The 17,264-nt window shown below is 49.8% G+C and overlaps 1 protein-coding gene across 1 annotated transcript; it reads right to left on the bottom strand.

Moving 5' to 3' along the window:
• Nucleotides 1-282: 282 nt before the first annotated feature.
• Nucleotides 283-4,179, bottom strand: LOC119279574 (putative disease resistance protein RGA4). Its single transcript, XM_037560777.1, has one exon. The coding sequence runs from the start codon at nt 3,995-3,997 to the stop codon at nt 665-667; it is 3,333 nt and encodes a 1,110-aa protein (XP_037416674.1). The 5' UTR covers nt 3,998-4,179; the 3' UTR covers nt 283-664.
• Between the last annotated feature and the right edge of the window lie 13,085 nt (nt 4,180-17,264).

The raw sequence follows: 17,264 nt of genomic DNA, 5'->3' as shown, positions 1-17,264 counted from the left end.
GTTACTTGCAAAAAAAAGGGTTTCTGTAGTATGCCGTGATTGAAATAATTTAAAATTTCAAATTGTAGACCAGGAAAAGGAGGATCAAGTTAGCACTTGATCCAAAGGTCCTGACGTAGGTGTTGTGTGCTGAAACATGTTTCAGAATTCAGACTAGAGCAAAAAAACAAAAAAATCCCAATGATAAAAGTAGTACATGTGACGTATGCGTTGTGGACTGAAATCTGACCCACATTTTGTTATTTACCAATCAACGTAAAGGGGGGACAAGTTGAAGCAACGAAAAGAAATAACACCGATCCAATTTAGCTAGTGATTACATTTGTTAACAGCTCAGTCAATCGCAGCAAGGCTACAAACAGAAAGAGAAAGAGTAATGAGAATGTACATCAGCCAAAAGGGCACATTAGTTACATACAGAACGTATGAGTATACTAGAATTTCACACATTACATACATACAGGAGGGATACAGATCCATCCGGCATCTCTCATCTTGCATACTAGAATTTCACACACAAATGGCAGACATCGACTATGTAATCTGAAATGCACATACCGCGTCGATTCTATCTGATCATTTCATAGGAAAGGTGGCATTCTTGAACGGCGACAACGAACTGAATGATAACGGCATCGGATGCACCAACACAACGAGCCTCTGGTCAATGGATCCGTTTAATCGGGATATGAGCTATTTTATCCCATTCTGGCCCGTCCTTGAGCTGCAGCTGGTTCAACAGCGCTGGCTTGCACCCAATCAGATCAAGAACTTGCAGTGAAGACGGGAAGCCGTTTGGCAGCGACTCCAGCCCCGTGCAGCACATTATGTTCAATTTTCTCAGAGAACTGAGGCTGATGAAGTCGGCAGGGAAAGACTCTAAGGTGAGCTTGGAGCAATTGTCGACCGACATGCTTTCCAGTGCTGCAAAACTCGCCAAGGAATGCAGAGAGGACAACTTGGAGCACTGTCGAATGTGCAACGTCGTCAATCCGCTCGAACTCTCAACATGTGGAAGAGATGTTATGTTGCTGCAGTTGTCTATCTCCAGAGAGGTGAGTGATCGTAAACCTCGCAAACAAGTACCCAGCTGCTTATCTGTTATGTCTAGATGGGATATATGCAGCTTCTTCAGTGAGATAAGTGCCTGAAGGTCCTCAAAATTTACGCCTTGGCAGCGCCGCAGAGTCAAAACTGCGACTGCTTCCACCTGTTGCCGGTGCAGCAAACCTATTGTAAGGATGGTGGCACAACATGTCTCTAGTGCAACACTGCAAGCTCTCGACGATGATGAGAAGGATAGCTTCATGTGTGAAGCAAACCCTGTGTTTCGGACAGTGACCTTCCTGATGGACTGAGCGAAAGGAGGCACTTTAACCAATTTGGGACAGTTCAAAAGATTCAGCTTACGGAGCCTGGGAAAAACATTGGTCATGCTCTCTTCTTTGGTCCACTCAACCCACTGTGGCATATCATCAAATTCAAGTTCTGCCAGACATGGAAATGCAATCAACTTGGTTCCATAGAACTCACTGCCAATCTGTCTCAGTGAGCACATCTCTTTCAAATGCAAAACCTTCAGGCAGGGAAGCTGCCCAAGAGGAGGCAGGACCTCCCACTTCCTACAGTTGGTCAAATATAAAGATTTAAGTAGGCACGGTGTACTTCCCTCCTTCAACTTGAAGCTCATGTCCAACCAACACGGTGACTTATCACCATGATATCTTCTGATACGGACCTCTTCAACATGCGGGTGCGGTTCAAGGCCTTCTAACACTTGAGCATCGACAGAAGGGTCACTCTTACCAGTGGAATTCCATTCTAGTTCCAGCACCTTAATACCCTGTTTCTTTCTCAGGCCAGCTTTGCTGGCCTCTTGTTTACTGGATACAACATCAAGGTTCTTGATATGGAGCTTTCTGCAGAGACCATTCATATCATACAAATCTTCCAACGTATGACCTTTTTCCCTTTTAACATGGAACTCAATTGATCCCTGGAGATGAATCAGTTCCCCAATACCCACAACTTTCGACGTACTTGCCCTGTCCATATCCAGATGGCGCAAATATTTCAAGTTCCGCATATCTTTCGGAAACTGCTCGGGGCGGCACCTCTTAGGGATACTTAGGGTCTGAAGAAGGAACAGTTTTGTCAATGACTGTGGAAGCCTTGTAATTGTCTTGCAAAGAGCAAGGTATCTGAGGTGCATCAGTTGACCAATTTTATCCGACAGATCAACCATATCGCAGCCATCCAAACCAAGCACACGGACACCCTTCAATTCTTTGAGGATATCATCTGGCAACTGACTGAGAGAAGACGAGGAATGCTTTAGAATTATGAACATGCGCAATCTTTTGAGCTCGCACCGGCCTTTGAGCTGCGTGACAGCATCAGCAGTAACGGATAAGTGCCGAACTGTACGAGGTATCTGCTTCTCCTCAGCACTCTCAACTCTTGCACAGTCAACTCGTGAGACACTCTCTGCCAGGTCATGCATCAGGTCATGAATGTAATAGTAATTCTGATGGCCCTCTTTGCGTTCATGGAAGAAGGACCCCTGCACAAGTTGATCAAAGTACTCCTTCCCTACATCCTCCAGTTTCCTCCCATCAGCTTCAGCTGGCCGGATGAAATCCAGGGCCATCCAAATCTTAACCAACTTGTCACGCCTGAACCGCCAGTTCTTCGGAAATATGCTGCAGATTGCAAAGCATGGCTGCAGGTGCTCCTGCAGGTTCCGGTAACACAGCTCTAGCGTTGAGGTTACATTGGCATAGCTTTCCATCTCCGAGATCCTCTTCCAGTGACTGATACTCCGGGAAGCCTTGAGCATCCCGCCGACGACCTTGGCAGCCAATGGCAACCCCTTGAGCTTGTGAACAAGCTGCTCTCCAATTGCCTGCAACGCCGGATGCTTGTCAGCGCTGTCATTGCTGAAAGCAATCCTCGTGAACAGCGACCAGACATCCGCAAACGCCAGTCCGTCCAACGGGACCAGCTTGCTCGCCTTCAGCAGGTTTGCTACAATCTTTTTCCTGGTGGTGACCATGATCTTGCTGCCGGGCTGGCCACATCTGAGAGGAGCCAAGACCTCGCTCCAGTTATCCTCGTCCATGCCCCCTTTGTTCCAGACATTGTCGAGAACCAGCAGGAACCTCTTGGATGACACGGCATCCTCGAGCCGCCTCTGGAGACAGTCAAAGTTGTTCATGTTGTCAGGAACTTCTACCCCAGCAGACTGCAGGATTTGCTTCACGAGCCCGACCTTGTGGTAAGTGGCAGAAGGACACACCCACATCACCAGATTGAATGTTTCCTTCACCAAATCGTCGTGGAGCAGGACGCGCGCCAGCGTGGTCTTCCCCATCCCGCCGAGCCCAATGATCGCGGCGACGGGGATGGCGGCGGCGCGCGGATCTGCGCGGTCGGGCGGACTGGCGGCGACCAGCCAAGAGACCATCTTCTTCCGCTCCGCGTCGCGCCCAAACACCTCGCTGTCCTCCAGCAGCGAGCCTGTGGCCGGGCCGACCGGGGTGGGCGGGTGGCCGCTCAACTCGCCGGACCACGACGGCTGGAGGCCTGCCGCCTGCATCAGCCGCCCGGAGCTGTCGTTGATGCCGTCCAGCTTCTTGATGACGCCCTTGAGCCTGTTTAGCGACTCGTCGGTGCCGACGAGCTGCTTGCCGATCTTGACGAGGGGGGAGCGCGGGGGGCCGAGCGTCCGGTACTCGAACTCGTCGACGACCTCGTCGGCCTCGTAGACGGCGTCCTTGAGCTGCAGCAGCCACCGGTCGAGGTCGCCGCCGCCGCGGCTCCGCTCGACGGCGCTCGCCACGGCGCGGAGCTGCGTGAGCGCCCCGTCCAGCTGCTGGAGCGCATCAGGGACGCCGCCGTTGAGCCACCTGATCCGGTCGGCGGCGCAGGACTTGGCCTTGTCGACGACGATCCGTATGACCGGGCACACCAGCCAGCCGGCCACCGCCTCCGCCATCTCGCCGGCCGGTCGTCGGGAGCCGAGGGGATTGGGAGGAGTTGACGAGACGAGGGGTCAGCGGCTAGGTGGAGCCTCCTCCGGGCCGTTCGAGGGGTTTTGGATTGTCAGGCCGTGGAAATTTCGGACGCTTCGCCATGTGGTTTTCGGGGCTATTTCTCGCATTGGCGACGCCGACGCCCGACGGGCTCGAAACTTGGCTGGGTCGCGTCGCCTCCGCGTGGGGAATGACGGACGGGACTACCGGAGTCACTGGCCACTCGAATCTACTCGACGGCACTACAGATTTCCTGCTGCAGGACCCTTACATGGCGCGGACCCACAAAATAACTGCTGTTTCGCGAGAAAAGGGTACTACCACGAACAGGGATGACATCGTAAATGCGTCCGATCCTTAAAAAAATTCGCGAGGTTGGCAACGCCCGTGGCGCCGTTGTCCCTCGCCTCCTGGTCTCGGGTGAAACCCTACGATCTCTGGATTGGGGCAGCGATGGCGCGTCAGCGTTATGTACTTCTTGAAGGCGTCGTTTTGGGTGATCATCGGTCCGGGATTTGGCATGGTGTTGGTCGGCTTCTTTAGTAGGGTTCATGCTCGACAGCTGCGGTGGGCTTCTGGGTCTTGACCGAAAACGGTGGCGATGTATGGGTTTCTTTCAGAGGTGAGGTCGCCAGGGCGGTCACTCTCTCGGCAACTGGTTCATTGGTTCCAGTGTGCTCGGGGTGAGCTGCTTTGCTTGCTGATGGGTCGACGTCCTTTGATCCAGGACGAGAGGGCGGGGGTGCCCTCTTCGGCGGCAGATTCGGATGGTGAACCGAGTGGCCATGGGAGACGACGAAGCATGGCTCTCCTCTGGCGACGATTAGCTCCCTTGTTGCGGGCGTCTCCATGTCATGATATGTAACCGTCGTGGGCTTCGAAGTACTTTTGGGTTCTTCGGAGCTCGTTAGCTGTTCCGTAGTGCTTTGTATCCGTGTTGATTGTATTTTCCGTTTCCTGTTGTCCTGTTGGTTGTAAGGTGTGGTTATTGCTTTATATATAAAGCGGGGCGAAAGCCTTTTTCGGTAAATTGCCCCTCCGACCCGTGAAAACATAGTTTTCTCCCACCCCGTCGGTGCCTGTATCTCGCGAAAGCGGTTGGCTGGAGGGACATTTTAGCGCGCGTTCCCCGCCCCCATCCTGCAGCCACCCGGCACCGTTGCTGCCCGTCCCGCCGCCTTCGATTCCGGCTATATCCACCGATGGAATCACGCCGCTAGGCCACCACGCGCCCCGGATCCGCTGAGCCGAGCCCCCCCGGGTCGCCGCCGCCCCGGATCGATCGCCGCCAAGTCGCCGCCCGCGCCGGATTTCCTGACAGGTTGACTCCATGGGTGAAGCCAACAAAAGTGTGAGTCCGATCGGATCTTGCCTAGGCAGGCCTAGTGCGTAGAGCCGGCTCGCCGATGTCGGAGACGATGTTCGGCTCGGGACCAAATTTGCCAATTATGCCGATGAAGGCATGGATCTTGCCGAAGGGGACCCAGTACCCATACTTGATTGAGTCGGCCTCCGGACCCAGACCGAGTCGTTGATGTAGAGCTTGTGAAAGGATTGATATAGTTGACTAGAGGGGAGGGGGGTGAATAGGCAACTAACAATTTTAGCCTTTCTTTACCAAATTAAACTTTGCATCAAAGTAGGTTGTCTAGATATGCAACTAAGTGAGCAACCTATATGATGCAACAACAACAAGCACAAGAGCAAGCAAGGGATACAACACAATATAGCTTGCACAAGTAAAGGTGAGAGATAACCAAGAGTGGAGCCGCTGGAGACGAGGGTGTGTTACCGAAGTTCCTTCCCTTTGAGAGGAAGTACATCTCCGTTGGAGTGGTGTGGAGGCACAATGATCCCCAAGAAGCCACTAGGGCCACCGTATTCTCCTCACGCCCTCACACAATGCAAGATGTCGTGATTCCACTATTGGTGCCCTTGGAGGCAGCGACCGAACCTTTACAAACAAGGTTGGGGCAATCTCCACAACTTAATTGAAGGCTCCCAACGACACCACGAAGCTTCACCGCAATGGAATATGGCTCCGCAGTGAACTCAACCGTCTAGGGTGCTCAAACACCCAAGAGTAACAAGATCCGTAAGGGATTAATGGGGGAATCGAATTTCTCTTGGTGGAAGTGTAGATCAGGGACTTCTCAACCAATCCCTAGAAAATCAACAAGTTTGATTGGCTAGGGACAAAGATCAGACGAAAATGGAGCTTTGAGCAACAATGGAGCTTGGGGAGGGAAGAGGTGGTCAACTTGGGGAAGAAGACCCCCCTTATATAGTGGGAGAAAGGATCCAACCGTTACCCACTTACTCAGCCGGCGACAGGTGGTACTACCGCACATACCCACGGTATTACCACACGGGCGTGTGGTACTACCGCTAGGCTGTGCGGTACTACCGCTCGTGCGGCAGGGGCCAGACGAGGCCCTGTTGCGTATAGCAATGAGCGGTAGAACCGCCGGAGAGGTACTACCGCGTGCCCTTGTGGTACTACCGCAAGGCAGGGTTCACTCTGGGCTGGGAAGGCACAGACTAATAAAATTACATCCGTGGCTACTTCCGTTGAGTTTCGGTTTGTGCGAAAATCCAGCACGGTACTACAACTCGCAGGGAACGGTACTACTGCGTAGGGTGCGGAAGTAAAAAATTACTTCCCCCTACTTCCGCGCATGCCACCCTTTTGGGCTAGAGGGCACGGTACTACCGCGCTAGGAGCGGTACTACCGCTGCCAAGGGCGGTACTACCGTGGGCCGCTGCAGTACTACTGCTTCCTTGAGCAGTACTACTGCACGCCACAGAACAATAGCACTTGGAGGCCTTCATCTTCGCAACGACAAGGGAAAACGACTGGTGCTCCAAGTAAAAGGTGGTGGAAAGGAACATATGTGTATGTGTTGATTCCACCCTAACCTTTTCGAAGCGGACCCCTCTTAATAGTACGACTTTCCTATGTCTTAAATCCACCAAAAAGAAACATAGAGAAACGCCGTCTTCGATAGGCTCCGAGGGGCACCGAATCGTCTTGTGCCTAGACATGAGATATCTGAAATGCTCAATGCACATGATTAGTCTGCAAATGCATTGTCATCAATCACCGAAACCACTCAGGGAGAAATATATCCTTACAATCTCCCCCTTTTTGGTGGACTGATGACAATACGGGATTTGCGCATAGGGATATAAAATGAACATAAGCAAACCCAACATCTATAAAATATAGACAAGCTCCCCCTAGATGTGTGCACTCTATAGAAATGCTTTGGACTGCACGGCACACATATTAGGACCAACACTCCCCCTATATTTTATAAACAACGCAATCCTTGCAACAATATGAATGACATTAAGCATCTATACCAATATAAAAAGACCCAGTGAGGCAGATCCAACAGATCTCGGCCATCCATTCGCATTCATCCAACAGTTGTTATTGTCCTAATGGTGAGCGACTAAACGCGTTTAGTGCTAAACACAACTTTCTCTTCTGTGATCACCTTCCTTTGGGACGAAAGGAAAGAAACTGCCCACGATCAGTCAAGAAAGAAAGAAAGGAAAGTACTTTCTCTTCCATGATCACATTCCTTTGGCACGAAAGGAAATAAACTGCCCAAGTCAATCAAGAAAGAAAGAAAGGAGAGTAACTGCTGCATCATCGCATCGCCCCAATCGCCTCCGATCGCTGCACCTTCACGACACCTCCCCCATCGCCTCGAGCCGCTGCACCTTGAAGGATGCCGCCTCTCCCATCTTTGTGTTGCCCCAACCCATCGCCTCGCCTTGCCTCAGCCGTCGGCGGCGCCGCCTCCCTACCCCGCTTGGCCGGTCGTTGGCGGCGATGCCTCCTCCTACACCACCTGGCTTGGCTGCCAGGGACGGCACATCCTCTTACAGCCAGCCATTTGGAAGCCGCCTCCTATACCGCCTAGCAGGTCGTCGGGGACGCCTCATGTTCGTCGGTGTTATTCACCGTCCATCCGGGCGGCTCCACAGAAAACTGCCTCACTAGCTTCGCAGCCTCGACATCCTCCAACCGGATCCTTTGATCTCCTTCTTGGCGGGGAGAATGGCGAGCAATAGAGTCGGCGGTGGTCTCCCTGTTCGGCTCTCACTCTATCTTTCATGCTTGGTGCCCTTCCAAGGTCGACATCGAGCAGGTGTCGGCTGACGCTGCCCCCCGGGTTCTCAGCTTCCACAGGGTGCATCCACCCGGCCGGGAACCAACCCAGGCTCAAGCGACGACCATGGCCATTGGATCTATCATTGTGTTAAGTTTGGCCAGTTACATGCCCTTGCCACGCACCAGCCGCCAGGTGTCATATTGATATGATGTCTTTTTCTATTCTGTTGTGTTTATATCTGACCGGACTCGCCTTTTCAGCTAATTAGCAATTTCAAATGTATAGACGTCTACCTATGCATTTGTTCTCACCAAGATGAAGGGAACTGCATAGTATTGTCCATATGAAAAAATCAAGTCAATGTGATTAATCAAGTACATTCACAAGCAGACCGGTATAAAATTGAACTTCCTGTTATCATGTAGATGATTATTATTTCATTTTGCCTTACTATAAAGGTGCATATTAATGATCTTATAGATGTTGTTACTTATATGAAAGGGCACAAAAATAGCGTAGATAGTAGTACTGCAAATCTTGGAGTGGTTGCTATGCTGAAGCTAATATTCTGAACCTGAGGTGACAAGATGTAGGATCTTTGCTGGTTGCAAGAAGCCCCATTTGAGAGGTCTATCATATTGGTGAAGGAAAATTGATAACTCATTGCTCAGGTCTTATCTTTTTTAGAAGATAGTCAGCGATGTCACTACAATAAATTCAGAGATGACGTATTTATCGTATGTAACTTATGGTAATCTGGAAAAAAACATCGTGACAACTAGCCATTGGTAAGTCTATGTGCTCTACTTTTTTCCTTCTACTAGGCATCAAGATCAGTAAAATATCTTCATGCTTCTCCAATCATACTAGAGTTACTAAAAGATTAAGTCGACAATATTTCTTTCACTTTTGTGTATAATCCATTGTGCACAAAATAGTGGGTCGGATGATTGATTTCACTGAAATTTGCGCGTACTTAAGTCATGGCTTATGCAAAGTTAATTTACAGTTTTATTTTGCGAAAATGCCAAACGGAGACCGAGCTCCATGGAGGCCTTTATTTGAAAACATCAAAATTTGAACTTTTCAAATTCAAAAAATTCTATAAAAAAATACACATATACCTAGATACATAATGTACATGTGTGGAATTTTTCAGATGGAAAACCATTAAAATGTGAGCTACACAAAAAGACAAATCTGGGGCTTTTAGCATATGTATTGTTCACCTTCAAAGTCCATGGTTTTTTTGTGCAGCTCGCAATTCAAGATATTTCATCCTGAATTTTTTCACACATGCACTTTACATCCTTGCATATATGTGTATCTTTTTTTGATTTTTTTAAAACTGAAATTTATGAAAAATATCTAAATAAAGGGCTCCATGGAGGTCAGTCTCCGAAATGCCCTGCTCTTTATTTTGTTACTATTAAATACTTCATAAGTCTGTGTTTTGTGTAATTGATTGAATGTGTTTTTTTTGTGGTTTCATATGATGAGTTTGTCAAGATCGGGATTAAGTATAGGCATGTGGTATTAGGTATCACCTGCTATTAAATAACATTCATGGATCAAATGTAGTGATATTAATTCATTTCTTAATACTTCATCAATTTGGCAAATGTCGGAGATAATTGAAGGTTGCACATATGTCCGCATATAACCACTATGACACAAATATACTATTAGAGATGTGTTCTCCGAAGGACAAAGGGCATCTTGTTGCAAGATGAGAGGCTTAAGAAGATTAAACGTGCGTTGCACGTGCGAATTTACTAGTGAAGGCAAGGTAAAGAAATGAGCATGAAGTAAAGGGCACAAGATAGTATAAGCTCACAATCTACTCAACATACTAGATAATACGGTAAGACAATAAGATAAGTTGAGGACATATTTCTTACACCATATGATAGTCTCCTGGACTCACACGAACACAACCACAAACCAACAAGCCAAAGCAGTGAAGGTTCAACAGAATGAAAGCAAAGCGAAACAAGACATGACACAAGACTCGCAAACACGACACAAGACTCGCAAATCCTACACTCTCTCCCTCTTTGGCATTGAGACACCAAAAAGGCAGAGAGGACACCTACGACACAGGTGTTGGTAGAACTCTAAGGCATCACCAGTCATGTTCCTCCTCCTTAGACCCCTCAACAGCACGGGATGAAGAGGGAACTCCAGTCTCCTCCTCTGACTCACTCCACCGGCAGTGTTGTCTGGTCCACTGCTCCTCATCTGTGATCCTCTCCTCAGAGCCATCCTGGACCTCAAGGCCAACCTGTCTCATAATAGCCTTGTCGCGACTCGAGCCATGTTGGCGTTCACATGAGTCCGGTACTGTCCCTTGGCCTGCGTGCAGAACAAAGCCTTCATCTTGGCCTCAAGCTTCTTAGCCCAAGTGGGCTCAGTAGAGGGAGGAGTGTATCCCTCAGAACTGTCCTCAGCCGCCTCCTCCTCCTCAAAATCATCCTCATCCACATCCATCCTAGCAGCCTCTGCCTCCGCCCGTGTAGTGGTGTTAGCCCACTTGCTCTTGATGCGTAGCTTGATAGGCTCATGGCGAATCTAGTTGGGAGCATGAAACTCTTCACCTGGAAAGAGCTTCTCCCAAGTCTTCGAGATCAAGAAAAACAGGTAAGGTCCATAGATGGGCACCGTATGATTGAACACAGCAAACTGCAGCTCACACCACATGATATGTGAGACATCAAGTGGTTCCGTCTGTTGGAGACGCGCCTTCTCACAGACGAGCATCATATCCACAAGATAGGCATGCACCTTGTCCTTGTTGCCTCTGCGAGGAAAGAGTGAGTTGCAGAAGATCCGATGCATGATGTCAAAGAATGGGTTCAGCACCCAAGTCTTCTTGTCATTAGCTAGCTTCTTCTCAACAAGGTAGGGTAGAATCTTGGTCTTGTTGGCCGACTCAGGGTTGGCATGTGGGCGGACACCAACGGGCACATTGAGCCCCTCATCACGAACATGCAACAACTCCATGAACTCCCACTACTGCTGGATGCTGCTGACGCGACACTACGACCAGAGACCCTTTGACGAAACTATGTGTGATGCATTAATCACAAACGGGGATGTAAAAAAACCGTCAAAAAATGTGCAGAACATTGGTGATGGCAGAGCCATCAAACATGATTTAGATTTTAGTTGCGTGTGTGATTCAGGGCACACGGTTAACCCGTTCGAACTGTTTGCGATGAGGCAGAACAACAAAAACGGGCAGCCATATCAATGTGTATGCGATACACGGTATACCATTCGCTCCGATGAACTATTTGCTATTAGGGAGTGCAACAGAAACGGTTAGCCAGATCAAGGTGTGTGTGATATAGGGCATACGGTTCACTCGGACAAACTATTTTTGATTAGCGAACACAACATAAACGGTTCAACTTAACAAGATGTGTGTGATACGTGGCAAACAGCCGACTCGGATAAACTGTTTGCGATGAGAAATTACAACATAGATGGTTAATATAGTTAGTTCGTGTGCGATTTTGTGTGTACAAAAAACTTTGAAAAATGCAAACTAGTTGCTTGCGGTGTCTAGGAGTATCGCACATGATGTGTCTGCGAGTACTCACGTGCGATGATTAGTAAGTTACACATACATTTCCTTATGTTAACACTTGTGTGATAAATAACACGTGGCACCGGATACGGTATTCGGGTTGTGTGTGTGCTCCACTTAGTCTTCCTACACTCCAGCGAATGCTTCCCGCGCTCCAGCAAATGCTTCCTGCGCTCCAGCAAATGCTTCCCGTGCTCCACATGGGTGAATTGTAAAATCCACGCCTCTTCCCTCACCGGTTTCCTGCTACCAGCTAATGTCTTCTGCATATAATCCAGGCGGCAACACACCACCGCAACACTCTGCGCGGATCTAGTCCTCGGCCATCTACCATTAGTTATTCCAAGCATGCCAAGCAATGACCAAAGCTTTGACGTCGACGCCTACCTGCATTACATCTTCGGTGAGGACAACGAGCCGGGGCAGGTCGGTGAGCAAGAGCTTCACCGCCGGTGCAGGCACCATGGCCCATCGGCAACGATATCGGCGTGATAGTCCTTGGGAGCACAATCGACATATTGCAGAGGAGGTGTCATGAGCAGCTTCCCATCCACCGTGCCAAAGATCCAGAGCTGCTCGGTGGCATGATTGACGACCCACCCAAAGAGCCGCCGTCACTAGTGCTCATCGAGAGCCTGATGCCCCGCAAGGAATGGGCATAGGACCTCTGTGATTTAGTCAAGACACAGGCAGCCTGCGGCTTCACCATTGCCGCGACGGCCGTGCCAACCTCGATCCCGATGATGTGGTGGCCAAGCTCGAGCACATCCTTGGTGGAGTTGACGTCCTCGATGAAGTAGAACATGGCCAACGCGATATCTTGAGGATGCAGGTGATGGACGGAATTTGCTACTAGGCCAGAGACATGGAAATGGAGCGGTTCCGCGGAGTTTTCATGCGCGTGATTGCATGCTCTCAAGCTCTTCTGGAAGAGGCCCAACAGCCCCAAGAGCCTCCCAGTGCCAGCAGCTCCATAGGCAGAGGCGGGTCGGGACACTTGGAGTGAACGGCCGCAAGGGTGCCATGCTGATCATGGAGTCTGAGAAGACCATCGTCGGAAGGTCGCTACCTCAGCCTTTTAGCTTATATTTTATTATAATTGTATGCATATGTAGGTCGTGAGTGTTCTGGGCCTTCAGGATCCCGACCTTGTGGTAAGCGGCAGAAGGACACACCCACATCACCAGATTGAATGTCTCCTTCACCAAATCATCGTGGAGCAGGACGTGCGCCAGCGTGGTCTTCCCCATCCCACCGAGCCCAATGATCACGGCGACGGGGATGGTGGCGGCGCGCGGATCTGCGCGGTCGGGCGGGCTGCCGGCGACCAGCCAAGAGACCATCTTCTTCCGCTCCACGTCGCGCCCAAAAACCTCGCTGTCCTCTAGTAGTGAGCCTGTGGCCGGGCCGACCGGGGTGGGTGGGCGGCCGCTCAACTCGCCGGACCACGACAGTTGGAGGCCTGCCGCCTGCATCAGCCGCCCGGAGCTGTCATTGATGCCGTCCAGCTTCTTGATGACGCCCTTGAGCCTGTTTAGCGACTCATCGGTGTCGACGAGCTGCTTGCCGATCTTGACAAGGGGGAGCGCAGGGGGCCGAGAGTCCGGTACTCGAACTCGTCGATGACCTCGTCGGCCTCGTAGACGGCATCCTTGAGCTGCAGCAGCCACTGGTCGAGGTCGCCGCCGGCGCGGCTCCGCTCGACGGTGCTCGCCATGGCGCGGAGCTGCATGAGCGCCCCGTCCAGCTGCTGGAGCGCATTGGGGACGCCGCCGTTGAGCCACCTGATTCGGTCGGCGGCGCAGGACTTGGCCTTGTCGACGACGATCCGTATGACTGGGCACACCAGCCAGCCGGCCACCGCCTCCGCCTCCGCCATCTCGCCGTCCGGGCCGTTCGAAGGGTTTTGGATTGTCAGGCCGTGGAAATTTCGGCCGCGTTGCCATGTGGTTTTCGGGGTTACTGGCCACTCGAATCTACTCGATGACACTTCAGATTTCCTGTTGCTAGACCCTTACATGGCGCAGACGCACAAAATAACTGCCAGTTTTGCGAGAAAAAAATACCCCAAACAGACATGTAAATGCGTCCGATCCTTAAATTTTTTTGAGGGCGTGGTAAATTGCCCCTCCGACCTATGAAAACATAGTTTTCTCCACCCCGTCGGTGCCTGTATCTCGCGAAAGCGTTTGGCGGGAGGGACACTTCAGCGCGCACTCTCCTTCTCCATCCCGCAGCCACCAGGCACCGTCGCTGCCCGTCCCGCCGTCTTCGATTCCGTCCATATCCGCCGACGGAATCATGCCGCTGGGCCACCACATGCCCCGGATCCGCCGAGCCAAGCCTCCCCGGGTCGCCGCCGCCCCGGATCGATCGCCGCCATGTCTCGCCCGCACCGGATTTCCTGACAGGTTGACTCCATGGGTCCTGCCTGGCCGGGTCTGGTGCGGAGAGCCGACTCACCGATGTTGGAGAGATGTTCGGCTCGTGACCAAATTCTCCAATTATGTCGATGAATACATGGATCTTGCCGAAGGGGACCCGGTACCCATACTCGATTGAGTCGGCCTCCAGACCCAGTCCGAGTCGTCGATGTAGAGCTTGCCGCGGTGACTCTTCGTCATTCGCCCGATCGTGTATCCCTCGATCCCTGGTGGGCGCCAACTGTCATGGTTTTGTCACGGTAGATGTCCTCGTGAAAGGACTAAGTATGGAGGCCATCTGTAGGATCGAAAGTATGTCTAGAGGGGGGGGGGGTTAGACTACTTGACCAAATAAAAATCTAGCCTTTTCCCAATTTTAGTTCTTGGCAGATTTTAGCAACATAACACAAGTCAAGCAATCAACCTACACATGTGAATTCTAAGAGTATAGCAGAGGAATGTAAAACAATTGCATATGAAGGTAAAGGAAGGAGTTTGGAGGGAGCAAATGCAATGTAGACACGGAGATTTTGGCGTGGTTCCGATAGGTGGTGCTATCATACATCCAAGTTGATGGAGACTTCAACCCACGAAGGGTAACGGTTGCGCGAGTCGATGGAGGGCTCCACCCACGAAGGGTCCACGAAGAAGCAACCTTGTCTATCCCACCATGGCCGTCGCCCACGAAGGACTTGCCTCATTAGGGTAGATCTTCACAAAGTAGGCGATCTCCTGGCCCTTACAAACTCCTTGGTTCAACTCGACAATCTTGTCGGAGGCTCCCAAGTGACACCTAGCCAATCTAGGAGACACCACTCTCCAAGAAGTAACAAATGGTGTGTTGATGATGAACTCCTTGCTCTTGTGCTTCAAATGATAGTCTCCCCAACACTCAACTCTCTCTCTCATAGGATTGGATTTGGTAGAAAGAAGATCTGAGTGGAAAGCAACTTGGGGAAGGCTAGAGATCAAGATTTATGAGGCTAGAATGGAATATCTTGACCTCAACACAAGTGTAGGTGGTTCTCTCTTAGAAAATATGTATTGGAAGTGTAGGCATGTTTTGATGGCTCTCTCCATGAATGAAGAGCGGGTGGAGGGGTATAAATAGCCTCCACACAAAATCTAACCGTTACACACAAATCACCAAACTCGGTGGGACCGAATCATGAAACTCGGTCAGACCAATTTAGTTCAAAATGTGAACGTTAGGATTCTCGGTGGGACCGACATGTCAACTCGGTGGGACCGATTTCGTTAGGGTTAGGGCATAATGTAATCTAGGTGAGACCGATTACACAAACTCAGTGAGATCGATTTTGGTAATGGACTAACAGAGAGTTGGTCAGGCAAACTCGGTGGGACCGATTCGCTCATCTCGGTTGGACCGAAGTGTTACGAAAGGGAAACATAGAGTTTACATTACAATCTCGGTGGGAGCGATCGCTCATCTCGGTTTGACTGAAACGTTACGAAGGGAAACGGAGAGATTACAATCCCATCTTGGTGAGACCGAGATCCGTATCGGTGAGACCGAAAAGACTAGGGTTTCTGGTAGTGGCTATGTCAACTGAACTTGGTGGCGCCGGATAGAAAGAATCGGTGGGGCCGAGTTGGATATTTGGTGTGGGACATATGTGGATATGAGAAAGTAGTGGAGGGTTTTGGAGCATATCACTAAGCATTTTGAGCAAGCACCTCATTAAGCAACACCTCATCCCTTCTTAATAGTATTGGCTTTTCCTATAGACTCAATATGATCTTGGATCACTAAAATAGAAAATGTAGAGTCTTGTGCTTTGAGCTTGAGCCAATCTTTTATCCTTAGCATTTTGAAGGGTCCACTTTCTAATCCATGCCATGCCAACCATTGAGATTTCCTGAAATATTCATCTTGGAATAGCATTAGCTCAATGAGCTATATGTTGTTAGGAATTACCAAAACCACCCAGGGATAGTTGCACTTTCAATCTCCCCCTTTTTGGTAATTGATGACAACATATAGATCAAAGCTTCGACAAATGATAAATAAGATTGAAAAGACATCACCGCTTTGAGAAGTATGTGATAAGCAAGAGATCCCCGTAAATTTGTGCATTATTTAATATTTGCTCTTGAATGCAAATGCACAATCGATTAGGATCATGGGTTAGTCTTCCATGTCACATACATCTTGGTGGAGCGCTCAAAATGATCGAGATTAAAAGCATGCACTCATCACCAAGCAAGTGAATGATCATATAAGGAATATAAAAGATAGCATCATTCAACCAAACATTAAGGGTAGCATATGATCAAACACATGATCAACAAGTATCTCACAAGTAGCTCACACAAGCACACAATAAAGTTTCAACCAAACCAAATAAGCAAGAGAGTAAAAACCAACACTCTCTCTCTCGAAGCCTATGATCTATACATTTTTCTCCCCCTTTGGCAACAAGTTACCAAAAAGTTCAAAAATGCATAGTGCTAAACGACTCCCAGGCTTGATCTTTGAGAGGTGGTGTAGAGAGAACTCCAAGGACGAAGGCTTCCGATGAAATAGTTGGAGCAGATGGAGTGGGTCCTGGAGCTGTGGCTGCTGGTGCTGACACTGAAGCTCGAGTATCTGTCACAGGCACTGCAGCAGACCTTGGACCTCGTGGCACTCGCTTGAAAGCATCAGTAGTAGACTTGCCCTTCCTCTCCTCCGCTTCCTCCTGTAGCTGCTCAACTGCAGTTTGGATCTCAGTTACCTTGACATCCAGATCATAGAACTTCTGCTCAACGATCCTCTCCAAACTCTCCTGGTTCTTAGTCAGGGTGGCCAAGCCCTTATCAATCCTTAGGGTGGATTGGATCATATATCCAAGTTCATCTTGTTTGGATTTCAAGAACACTTGAGATGCCTCTTCAACAGTTGGCATCTTTGCAGCTTTCTCTGCCTTTGCCTTCTCTCTCTTCTCATGCGCTTGAGCTGAAGATGGTTCATTTTCATCCATCACTACTGTATTATCTTCAAATTCAGGATAGATGGGCAGGTGCTCCTTGTCCAAAAGATATGTGCCCGTGCCCATCTTTGAGTTAATGAGCTCCTGAATGTGT

Source organism: Triticum dicoccoides, chromosome 1A (assembly GCF_002162155.2).
Source record: "Triticum dicoccoides isolate Atlit2015 ecotype Zavitan chromosome 1A, WEW_v2.0, whole genome shotgun sequence".
NCBI lineage: Eukaryota > Viridiplantae > Streptophyta > Magnoliopsida > Poales > Poaceae > Triticum > Triticum dicoccoides.
The sequence above is the reverse complement of the archived record's forward strand: the minus strand, read 5'-3'. Positions and strand labels throughout refer to the sequence as shown.